Source organism: Tauraco erythrolophus, chromosome 15 (genome assembly GCF_009769465.1).
Source record: "Tauraco erythrolophus isolate bTauEry1 chromosome 15, bTauEry1.pri, whole genome shotgun sequence".
NCBI classification, from domain to species: domain Eukaryota; kingdom Metazoa; phylum Chordata; class Aves; order Musophagiformes; family Musophagidae; genus Tauraco; species Tauraco erythrolophus.
This window is the reverse complement of record NC_141479.1, coordinates 20,458,949-20,470,464: the sequence shown is the minus strand read 5'-3', so window position 1 is coordinate 20,470,464 and position 11,516 is coordinate 20,458,949. Positions and strand designations below refer to the sequence as shown.

General features: G+C 57.0%; 1 protein-coding gene across 2 annotated transcripts; it reads left to right on the top strand.

Annotated features, from left to right (window-relative positions):
• Positions 1-1,633: 1,633 nt before the first annotated feature.
• On the top strand, positions 1,634-10,685 carry KIAA0513 (KIAA0513 ortholog). 2 transcript variants are annotated; one of them, XM_086621049.1, is made up of 12 exons: positions 1,634-1,971; positions 2,686-2,785; positions 3,206-3,279; positions 3,430-3,500; positions 4,019-4,226; positions 4,680-4,720; positions 5,274-5,352; positions 5,706-5,783; positions 7,524-7,553; positions 10,018-10,098; positions 10,437-10,531; positions 10,636-10,685. In XM_086621049.1, the coding sequence occupies exons 1-12, from the start codon at positions 1,634-1,636 to the stop codon at positions 10,683-10,685; spliced, it is 1,245 nt and encodes a 414-aa protein (XP_086477175.1). The 2 variants fall into 2 exon arrangements, with proteins under 2 accessions (XP_086477175.1, XP_086477177.1); XM_086621051.1 differs by lacking the exon at positions 7,524-7,553.
• Positions 10,686-11,516: the final 831 nt, after the last annotated feature.

The window sequence follows — 11,516 nt, the reverse complement described above, 5'->3', positions numbered from 1 at the left end:
TTTCTGGCCCTTCTGCCCTGCAGCCCTGGCCAAGTTTCTGCTGAGCTTGCAACTCTCGGGAAAGCCTCCCTGTCCCTCCTGGGCACCTGGCATGGCCTGAAGCAGCACCAGAGGCCACTGGCACCCCAGCACAGTCCAGTTTTCTTTCTGGTGATGACTGGAGAAATATATCATCCCGGATGGGGCTGTCTCTCCCCTGTGCCTGCTGGTGTGCTGGCGCTGGGTTTCTGGGGCAGGATGGATCTGCCCAGAGTGCAGTGCAATTTCATTTATATTTGTTTCCTAGAGCTGGAACTCCCTAGTATTGGCTCTGTCTTGCTCCTAAGCAGCGTGTTGCTGCAAATACAGCTCCTGCAAAGGGATCAGTGGGCTCCCCAAGTCACTTAGTGGGAGCAATTCTGATTGGGATGGATACTTATAAGGATGCCCATCTGATAGAGGAGTTTCTGCAATTTCTGTATAGTCTGGATGTGACAGGAGACCTCTGGGACTCTTACATGCCCAGGAGTGCCCAGCTCCCAGGGTACCTGCACAAAGTCTTTTGCATAAGACTTTTTTCAGTGTCACATCCACGCAGCGGTTGTTACCTGGGCAGGCAGAATTTTTTTCCCCACCAATTCCCTTCCATCAAGTGCAGAAGCGAGAAAACATTCCTGAAAAGCTCTGACAGCTCCGTTTGCAGCTCTGCCTCCTTCTGAACCCTGTGCATGGGAGAGAAGCAAGTTACACCTTCGTGAGGGAGGCACATGCTGCCACACACAGCTGCGTGAGGGTCCATCGCGTGGGGCCGTGCCGTGCCAGGGATGTGTGTGTGCCGCAGCACCGCGGTCCATCGCCGGCTGGTGCTCCCCGGGCTCTCCGGCGAGCGGAGCTGCCTGGAGACACCGGATTTGATTCAGAGGGCCTTTGTCATCTAGCTTGGACACCAAAACTGATTAATCTAGTTACAGTCCAGAGTCCTGCGTCCGCATCCCATGATGGTTTTCGTTGCATTCAGCATCCCCTTTCCCTTCCCAGTTTAACCAAGTCGGTGAAGGTTTCTCACTGGGATGCTCCTGCTCGGAGACGTCAGGCAGACCTGTGAGGAGAGAGGATGCTGCTGCTCTGGAGCTGACCTGGAAAACCACCAGTGTGTTTGCCAGCTGCTGGCTCACGCCGGCCCGGTTTTGCCCGTCAGGCTGCGAGATGTCACATCCCAAATGCGGCACGTGGAGCTTGGGCTCAAATTGTCCCTTTTCTGGCCTAAAGGATGAAAAACCCACTCAAACGGTGGGGAAAGCACAGGGGCACGGCACAGGTTTGCTTATTCCCATGGCTAATGGAGAGCAGCCCGGTGCGCCCGTGTCCTGTCCCTCCCCGCTGCTGATGGGCATCCTGGGGCCATCGGAGGTGGTGGCCTGTGGTCTGCTCGCCCAAGGTCCATGGTGGTGGTTCCTCGGGGTCCTCTCCTCACTCTTGTCCTCCCCCTGTCTTTCAGATGTCCTGCGGTAGCCCAGCACCCTGCAGAAGGACCTGCCTGCCTTAGCCAGCCCGTCGTCCCAGGCATCCGCTGGTGATGGCCTCGATGCCCCAGTGAGGGGCGAAAGGACACGGACTAAGTCCCCCCAACACCACCACGACCCCCGGGAGAGCCATGGAGGCCCCCCTGGACGTGCCCGTAGGGAACCTGATTGACTTTGATGCTGAAACCCCCACTTGCATCCCCTCGGAGCCCTCTCCTCCCACCGTCCCCAGTGGCAACGGGCACCTGGGGGACGCAGGGGATGATGCCGGAGAGGAGAGCGATGCCACCGAGTCGGCGGACAGCGAGAATGACATGGGCGACTCTCCGAGGCGCTGGGGCGGCTACCACCGCTCCTCCTCCAACGAGTCCTTCTCCTCCAGCCAGAGCACCGAGTCGGCCCGGGACGAGGCGATGGCTGAGCGCCGGGAGTTCATGCGGCACTACGTGGAGAAGATCTTCACCGGCGGGTGAGCGAGCGGAGTCGGAGAGCCTGCTGCTGGGAGGACATCCTGCAAGATGGGATCTGGCTGCTTTCCCGCTGCAGCAACATCAGTTTGTGCCCTTCCCCGTGCTTGGCTAACACAACGTGTTGCTCCTGGCCATAACACGGCGTTGGAGCTAAGGGGAAGGATGCAGGCTCTGGCTTTCACCCCTCTTTTGGGATGTCCCAGCTCATTCCACCCCCAGCTTCCCTCCCCTCTTCTTCCTCCCCTGTCTCGCACCAGAGGCTCACCGTGCTGGGGATCTCCAGCTCCTCTCCCCCTCCTTGGGCATCTCTGCAGCCCCCAGCCCTGCACCCCCCCAGCTCCCATCGCTGTGGTCTCCGTAACGCTGCGGCTCAGAGCGTCAAGCAGGATCGAGCAAGCGGAGCATGACGAGCAGCAGCGGGGGCTGTTTTGGCTCTGGGGCAGAGCGCCTGTCTCGGGAGCTCAGTTTCTGCTCCGGCTGTCCTTGGCTCTTCCCTTCTCCCTCTGCCTTTGATTTCCCCCCTGCCAGGGAGGAACAAAAGAGCAGCGTGAGCTGGAGGACGACAAAATGGATGCTGTCCTTCCTCTCTTCTTCCTCTGCTTCCTCCCAGCGTCGGAGCACCAGGATGCTGCCACCGAGATGGATGACATGGGGGATGCTGAGCCGTGTCCTCGGCTTTAATGGTGTTTTTTTTTAATTTTTCCCCACGGCAGAGAGGACCTGGACCAAGAAGAGAAGGCCAGGTTTGGCGAGCTCTGCAGCGGCGAGAACGGGAAGGGCAGGGAGTGGTTCGCGAGATACGTGAGCGCCCAGGTAAGGGGAGAGATGGGTGAAGGAGTGGTGATCCTGTACCGGGGCTTTGGAGGCTCAGGCCAGGGGAATTGGGCCCGATGGAATATTTCTGGAGGGCAGGAACTCAGGGAAAGGGAAGAACTTCAGTCTGGGGGGATATTGAAGTGAATAAACGCATCTCGAGGCCGTTAAATACGTGCTTGTCGCAGCATGGGGGTGAAGTCATCTGTTTTATTTCAAATGAAATCCCCATCAGCGCTCAGAAAACATCCTATTCCCTGGAAAAACATCTCGGCGAGGCAAACCGCTCTCTCGGAGAGGGATGCCTGACCGTCCACGCTCCCTGCCCACCCCTCTGCACCCGGGGGTCCTGGGGTGCTGGGGGTGCTGAGGTTGCCCGTGCTGGAGGGCTGGGCTAAACCCTGAGCTTTGTGCCTGCAGCGCTGCAACTCCAAGTGTGTCTCGGAGCAGACCTTCTACCGCCTGATGCAGTCCTTCGCCCTTGTGCTCTTTGAGTAAGTCGGGGAGTCAGGGGGGTTCGGGGCTTCGTTGGAACCGCTGAAAGCTCCTGAGATCAGAGCCACGGCTCAAAGGAGGGCAGCAACCACGAGGCTGCTTTGGTTGCCGTCGCTGGGTGTCTTCACTGAGTCCTCTCTCCATTTCAGGTGTCACCAGATGGATGACTTCAGCCCTGCCAAGAACCTCATGACCATGTGTTTCACCTACTACTACGTGGGTAAGAGGTGCCTGCACCCTCAGGCTTTGCTTGTGCTGGAGACCGGCAGTGAAGTGTGCCCTGGGCACGAGAAAGGTGATGGGTGGGTACTCAAGCTTGGCTTGCTCTGGCTGACCCTGATATGGAGCAAAAGAGCCTCCATGGCCCAGAAGCTGTGCAAATCTGCTGGAGACCTTCTCTGGGGTGGTAGTTCACGCTGATACTGGTTTGCCTTTGCTTCTAGCCAGGGATATTTCTGTATGGTGATCCCCAGATGTTCTCCAACCCTGGAGATTTGATGTGAAGCCCTCAGCCCAGAAGCACCTTGGTTCATTGCTTGGTGTGTGGTGGTCATTCCTCCATGCGGGGCTGGATTTTCTATCCAAAATGGGAGGGAGGACAAAGACCTACAGGAATCGGGATGGAATGGGGTCAGGGATGTTTCCACCTGGCTCCTACTCTCCAGGGAGCAGGTTCCCCAGGAGCTGGCAGCACCCAAGACCATGGGGCCAGCTGAGCTCCTGCCACGTTTCCCACAGGCAAGACCCACGCGCTGCCCTTGGAGGCCAAGGAGAAGCCCATGGGCAGCATTGACTCGTACCTGAAGTCAGCCAACACCTGGCTGGCGGAGAAGAAGGACATCGCGGAGCGGCTGCTGAAAAACACCTCGGCCAAGACGGAGAATGTCAAGGGCTTCTTCGGGGGCCTGGAGACCAAACTGAAGGGTCCTACCACCAAAAAGAGCGAGTGGGTACCACTCCGTTGGGCGGGCAGGGTGGGCTGAGGCAGGTGCCCATAACGTGACCAAGCCAGAAACCTCCTGGGTGCAGGGCCACCATGAGCCAGGGGTTATCATGGCCATGAGAAGATGATCTCTAGCCTCATCCCGTGCTTCATACTTTGGTCATTGGGCACCTCATGGTCTGGCAGTCCCATTCCCTTCGGCATGGAGATATGTGGTTCCAAGAGACCGTGCTTTGTGGTGCGTGTTGCTTTGTGGTCTCCTGCATCATCTCTGTCCTGGATCTGACTGGGATGGACATCAGGGTCTCTTATCCAGCTTTCTGGCCCCGGGGACAGTGGCATGGGAGCGGGGTCTTTCAGATGAAGGTGCTCCCCTCACCAGGGGGCCAAGGCTTTGTCATGTGGCTGCTGGGGGGACAGGCTCTTCGGGAGCTGATGCTCATTTCTATGCCACAGCGAAGGCGAGGACAAACCGAAGGAGAAGCTGAAGAAGACGGGTGAGTGGAGCTAGTGTTGCTGAAGTAGGCATGGTCAAAGCATCTCTGGGGAAAGAGCGAGGGTTGGAAATGGTACGAGATGCCCGGCGTTGCTAGAGGTGTGGGGTGGGAAGAAGGGCAAGAAGGACCGATGCTGTCTCCTCTGAGCTCCTAGAGAAATACCCTAAAGGAGCCTTCACAGCTCCTTGCTTTGAAGCAATCACAGCTCCTGTCCCTCAAGGACATCTTGTGGCATCTTGTCCTCAGTGGCACCAAGTTGCAGAGGTTTGGGCATCCACTGCCTCTGAGTTTTCATGCTATTCCAGCTGTGCCCCTGGTAGCGGTGTGCACTGCCCAACCAGAGGTGCAGTCCCTCGAGCACCCTCCTGGGATGTCCATGCCTTGGTCAGAGCTCATATCTGCCCACAAAGAGCAGCCAAAGCTCCTCTTTGGTTTGCAGACTGTTTCATCACAACTGCCTGGACACCAAGCTGGCAGGGCGGCACAAATTCTGTGGATGGGTGAGAGGGTGGGAGTCATCCAGACCTCGGCAGGTAACTGTGTGTCCCCACAGTTTCTGTGCAGAGCCCAGAGGAGGAGAAGAAAGGCGAGAAGATCTACCTGTACATGCACCTCAAGCAGCAGCCGATCTGGTAAAGCCTGCCTGCGGCCAGCCAGCTCCCATCTGGCACGGACCCCCCCAGGAAGGGATTTGTCCTCCTTGCCCACATGTTCCCCAGACCTTCATGAGTGCTTTGAAGCTGCTGCTGTCCCTAAAAGAGGTGGCCATGGCTTTTGCACATCCCTTGTGCTAAACAGACTTTTAGCAGCCATACAAGGAGCTGGTCCAAAAATGGACCAAATCGTCCAGACTTGCTTACCCCCAGCTCCTTGAATCATCTCCTGGCCCCTGGGAAGTGGGTGAGCTCGGCCCTGGGAGGACTCAGGGGCAAGCTGGAGGAGATGGAATGGTGGCCATCCCCAACATCTCCCTCCTTCCCTGCAGGCACAACCTGAGGTTTTGGAACGCCGCCTTCTTCGACGCCGTGCACTGCGAGCGCAGGAAGCGGTCCCCCACCACCAGGTAGGACACATTCCCGGGGGAAAAGGAGATACCACGTCCCCTCCAGCCCTCCCCCAGTGTTCCCCCCCACTCCTGACAACCCTGAGCACTCCTGACCGTGGAGTTTTTGCCTCTGGTTGCTGGAGCCACTGGGCTGTGGGGTGGGCAGGGGAAATAATCCCTTTCCTTGTCTGGGTAGATCAGCATCCTCTTAACGATTTAAGAGCATGAAGGTGATGTGGACCTTCTTAAGGATTTGGGAGCGTGAAGGTTTTCGTGCTCGTTTTGTGTCATTTTTTGGAAGAACAGAGCCCTAAAGATGTGCTGAGACAACCCAGCTGGGGTCCAGGCTGTTGGTGCTTCGTTTGGGAGCAGATCTGGGAAAAGATGCTTGGTGCAGCCTTTCAAGGAGGGGCAGCAGATAGGGAGGGGATGCCCTGGGTGCTAGCCGTCCCCAAAAAGGCTGTGGAAGTGCTGCCAGTGCCAGCATGGAGACCGATGCCAGGCAGCCAACAAGAATGCGAGCTAGAGATGGCAGTGCTGTTGGCCCCCAAGGGCTTGGAAGATCGGGATAAATCCAGCAAAGGGAAGGGGCCACTTGTGTCGGAGGGTGTCTGTGCGCAGGGAGCACTGGGGTGCCTGGGTGTGGGGACCTCGTGGGGTGCGAGGGTGGGCGAGATGCTCACCGGGCTCATGCCCATCTCTGGCTCTGCTACAGCCCTGCCACCAGGGCTGGAGCGATTCACTCCTCTCTCCACCGCGGTGCCACCCCTCCGAAGCCGGATTGTGCCATTGCGTGTCCGGGCAGGTGCCTTGAGCTCCCAGGGTGAGGGTGGTTGAGCTGGGAGCGTTCCGGCAGACCCTTTTCCGAGCAGTGAGGGCACTTCTTGAAGCTGCCAGCCCTCCTGCACCCTCCCCAAAACCCCAGCTGAACCACGGCAGCCCCGGCTCACGCCGCAGGATGCTCTGCCAACCTCAGCTCACCCATCAACATCTGCTTTCTCCTTTTATTGCTTTCCTTTTTCCCAAGCAAGCCAGTGGGAATAATAATGTAACCGTAACTGCATTTGCTTTGATGAAGCCCCAAATTAGCAGCAGCAAATGTCTCACAAGGACATACGCCACCGGCAGCTGCTCTCTGCTCCCGGTGCCTTCCTCAATTAATCTGATGGCTGCGTCTGCCTCCGCTGCAGAAACGAGCCCGCCTAACCAACGAGCTTCGGGACCTGCAGCCTGGAGTGCTCCGAGTATCTCAGGGGGGGTTGGGAGGTGGTGGTGACCACCCCTTGGACCTCTGGAGAGGGTAACGGAGGCCATGGGGTGAACTGGGATGCTGCTTGCTAGACCGAGGATTGAAATCCCTGGCAGGAGGAGTGGGCTTGGTGAGGGCTGGTATGGCACGGGCTGGGTTTGGGATGCCAGGGACGACGCGTGGCCGTGGCAGGTGTCTGCAGGGTCTGCGGTGATGGGATTGTGGCAGTGCCCATCCCTGCGGGGTGCCAGGGCATCGCCGGGGCGGCCGGGCTGTGGCGTCTCAGGGCTGTGGCGAGAGCTGGGGTTTTTTATTCTCTCCTCTGGGTGGGAAGGGCAGGGGATGGGGCGGAAGGGAGCGGAACTAAACTCCTCTTTTTCTTTCTCTTTCCTTTCTCTGCCTCTAACAACCTTCCTTCTGTCTCTTCCTCTCCTTTCCCCTCCATCCCTCTGTCTTGCATGATCTTTCACCCACCACTTTTGTCGGCCCCGTTTCTGCTGCCGCTCCAGAGGGAACGCTGGGGAGGAAGAGGAGAAGAGGTGTGTCTGTCCCCGTACTTCGGTCCATTAGTGTCCAGAGGCTGGCACTCACTTCAGGTCCAAATCCTGCCCTGGGGAGGGGGTGGGAACGTGTTTCAGGGGGGCTCTGGAAGGCCCATCTCCACCAGGGAGGCACGGCCACCGAGGTTTGACTTCATGTGCATCACCCTCGCAAAAGGGCAAGCGAGGTTTAGATCGAATCCGCTTTAATGCGGCTTTTTAAAAAGAAACCTGACCAGTTTCAAGCTGGGATATTTTACTGGGGGAATCGAACGCTACTGGAGAAGCCAAGGATTTGTGCTGGGAATGATTCCCTGGGCAGGTTTTGGACATGAACTGAGTCTCTTCGCAGAGAAAGCATCCCCCTCTCCTGCCCTTCCCGCTTGCTCCCAGCTTCTACTGCCGCATAGATACGCCGAGGATCCTTTGCCAGCTGGAAAAGCTGGTCCTTTTATTTTTTTTTTTTTAATGGGCTCTCGTGCTGCCATCCCTAAACAAAAGGAAAACTGCAAACGGGGGCCGCGTGTCACGGCGGCGAGAGCATCCTCCTGCTCGTGAAGCTCGGAAGCAGCCGCATCCATCCGCGCTCCGAGCGGGAAGCGGGCAAGAGTCACGGCTCTTTTGCTGGAGCGTGGGATGTTTGATCTCGGGGCAAACCGCTCGAAGCGATGGCACGAGCAAGAGAGGGAAGGCTTTTTGAAGCTTGGCAGTCAATCTCCCGCGCGGCTCCGGCGTGCGCCGGCAAGCGGATAACTCCGCCGCCGCCGCTCCGGCGGAGCATCGCTCGGGTCAGCTGTGCGGGGTGAAACGCTGCTGCTGCCAGACGAGGGATGCTGAGCTGCCCAAGCCACGGCTCACCGGAATACGGGCAAGGCGTTGGCACAGCCCGCGGGGTTACGTGGCCCCGCGCCGGCCCCGCCGCGCCGGTGTAAAGATCAAAGGGTTCGAGCAGAGCCACATGTTGGTTTTCTTTCTCCCATTCCCAGGCGTGTTACTCCCGAATAACAAGCCAGAAGCACGGCGAATTTTTCTTGGGAGCTTTGATAGTTTTTTTTCTCCCTCAAAAACATAAAAAGACAGGAAAAAGAAAAGAGTTTCATGCACGCTTCTTCTGTAAGTGGGCCAGGGAGATCTGTGAAGCTTTGCTTCCAGATTTCAAAGCCTCTTAATTTGATTCTTCTCCTCTCTTTCCAGCCTCCAGATTTGGATGTGGTTTTTATTTGCTATTGTAAGCTTTATCTGGGAGAAACGACACCTTTTTTTTTTTTTTCTTTTTAAAAAATAATAATCCCTTTAAACGTATCGTGTAAGTTTGCAGAGCCCTATACAAGCACCTACCCCTGGAGACCGACGGCTCAGCTCCGGGGCTTTCACACGCCCGGGCTGGGCTGGGTGGAGGGAGGCTCAGCTCCCCTGGGTGTGCTCAGCCGGACCGAGCGCTCATCCTTTCCCAATTTCAGCGACACAAACACGTTCTTGGGCTGGTTTAACCTCACTGAACTCACTGGGAGAGAATCTACATCATCCCAGCCGCTGTTTCCAGCCCTCCTCATCCACTCCTGGTGTCCTCCTCTTCCTCTTCTCCATAGAGCTGTTTTTCTTCTACCTGTCCCTGTTTTTCTTTGCTTTTCCTCCTCTTACCCTTGGCTGTCCCCTCACCTGAGTTCTGGGGAGGGGGCTGGCATCACCCTGGAGCTGTGTTTCCCCTGGCATGCCCTGAGCTCCCCCCGCCACCGCCTGAGCCTCGTGCCAGCACGGTGACACCGCTGTGACACGGACTGTATTCCCAAGTGGGACACCTGGACGGGATGTCCAACCTCTGCTTGGCTGCAAACATCTAGAGCTTAAAACCAAACCCCAGGCCTTTAAGGCAACGCCACAGTTACATTTACAGGGGAGATGGAGCATCCTCAGGGATTTCAGCCCCCCGAGTGGGGCTGCGGGGAGGGGTACGGGACCCCCACACACTGTTGGAGTCAGGGGGTATGTTTGGGGAGCAGCTTGCTTGGTGCTCAGGGAGTGGAGGTCTGGGGAAAGGTGCCTGGCCCCCTCCTGGTACCCACCCCCCAGGTGTGGGGAGGGCTTCAGCAGAGCCCTGCTGAGATGGGCGTCCCCAAAAGCTGCAGCCCCCCCTTGCCAAAGTGATGGCGCTGAAGATGAGAGATGTCAGCTCCGTGCTGGGGAGGCTGATGCTGTTTCATAGCTCTTAATTGAGGCCCTTAGGAGAAAGCCAATGTTGAAGAAGATTTTTTCCTGGGGGGGGGGTGTCTCTTGCTTTGCCCCAGGGTGGGACATCTGCGGATGGATGCAGGGGTTCAAGCTCATCCAGCACCCCATGTGCGCCGGCAGCTCTTGGTGCCCCCTGTCCCCTGGTAGCATGGCCGGGGGAGGGTGGGGGGGTGGGATGCAGGGACGGGGTCCCGGGGTGACGGCGGTTACTGACGGGCTCGTTTGTGCCTCGCAGGGAGAAGTGGTGCCACATGACGCAGGAGGAGCGTGATGACAGCCTCCGCTTCAACGAGAACATCACCTTCGGGCAGCTGGGGTGAGCAGGGCGCGGGACCGACCCTCCTGCTGCCGGGGTCCACGGTGTGTCCTTGCCAGCTTTGGGGGGGGCGGGGAACAAACACCTTCCAGATGTTTCCCCACTGGGGACATCCCTTATGGTGCAGAAGACGCTTGATGCTTCTCCCCGGGACCTGCCCCTGCCCCATATATTGCAAATCCAGGCACGGCAGGGACCTGGCATGCTCTCCCATAGCTGAGCATCATCCCAGCACCTGCTACAAGGGGGCTGCAGAGAGGAAGAGGAAGGTGGTGGAGAGGGAAGAGAAAGGGCAGCCTGACCCTTCCCTCACTGAGAGCATCTCTGTCCTTCCTCAGCACCTTCATCCACAACATGCTGGCGTTCGGCCTCAACAAGAAGCTCTGCAGCGACTTCCTGAAGAAGCAGGCGACCATCGGAAATTTGGATGAAGGTAGGGGTGAGCCCAGGGGATGAGCACCCCCTTTGTGGGATCCCTGCATCCTGACTCAGGATGCTTTGGCACCCTCCCAGCACCCATTTCCCTCTCCTCTGCAGAGCAATACAAGCTGCTGAGTGACCACATCGAGCAGATGGCCACGGAATAGCCACCGGGCCGGCACGCTGCCATGGAGAGACGGCAACCAGAGCGAGTGGGAAGGGGAGAGAAACCCACCTCTGGGGCTACCTGAAACTGAAGCTGGGCTACTTAAAAAAGAACTCGCACATACAAGCTGCAATAAAACCTGCATGAGCGCCCACCAAACTTTAGAGCTGCACCAGGGCAGCCTGTAGAAATAGGAGCCAAACAGCCCTAAAAATTGTGTTGGAGCATCCGTCAGCTCAGCACCAACACCTGCATCCTGGAGCATCCCATCCCCATGGTCTTTCCCTGCTTCAGTTTTGTTTGTTTTTTTCCAACACAAAAAAAGTTCAGCGGTGAAATATATATTATTTGCATGTGTATTTTTCTAAAAAAAAAAAAATAATAAATTAAAATAATCTGAAAATGAAAGACAAAAATGTCCATCAAACCTTCCCGACTGGGACTACGTGGAGGATCTGGGAGGAGAGAGAGAAAGGTTGGAAAAAATGAGCTTAAAAATGACTTTCTCACTCAAAAACAAGTTTCTCACTCAGTCATCATCACTTGTTTTAATCAGACAGATTTTCACGCTGCCCGCTCGGCCTCGGTGGTCCCTGGTGTTTTACCCAGCTCAGCCCCCACCGGCTTCTCCCTTTTCGACAACCTACTTTTTAAAACAGGGAAAAATTGATGCACCTTTTAAAGAATCGTTAACATTTGCCCCGCAGCCAGCTAAAGCCCATGGAAGAGATTTAATTTTTATTTTCTTTTCCCCTGAGTGCTCAATCTCCGCCAGTCGCCGCGGAGCTGACGGCGGGAGCTGGGATCCTGCTCTGGCCTCAGGACATTTGAT

Excerpts from the sequence above, each read along its gene's own strand:
- KIAA0513 (XM_086621049.1), top strand. The coding sequence starts at position 1,634 with ATGGAGGCCCCCCTGGACGTGCCCGTAGGGAACCTGATTGACTTTGAT. Across the intron at positions 2,786-3,205 it reads CGAGATACGTGAGCGCCCAG|CGCTGCAACTCCAAGTGTGT; the intron begins GTAAGGGGAGAG and ends TTGTGCCTGCAG. Across the intron at positions 5,784-7,523 it reads AAGCGGTCCCCCACCACCAG|AGGGAACGCTGGGGAGGAAG; the intron begins GTAGGACACATT and ends CTGCCGCTCCAG.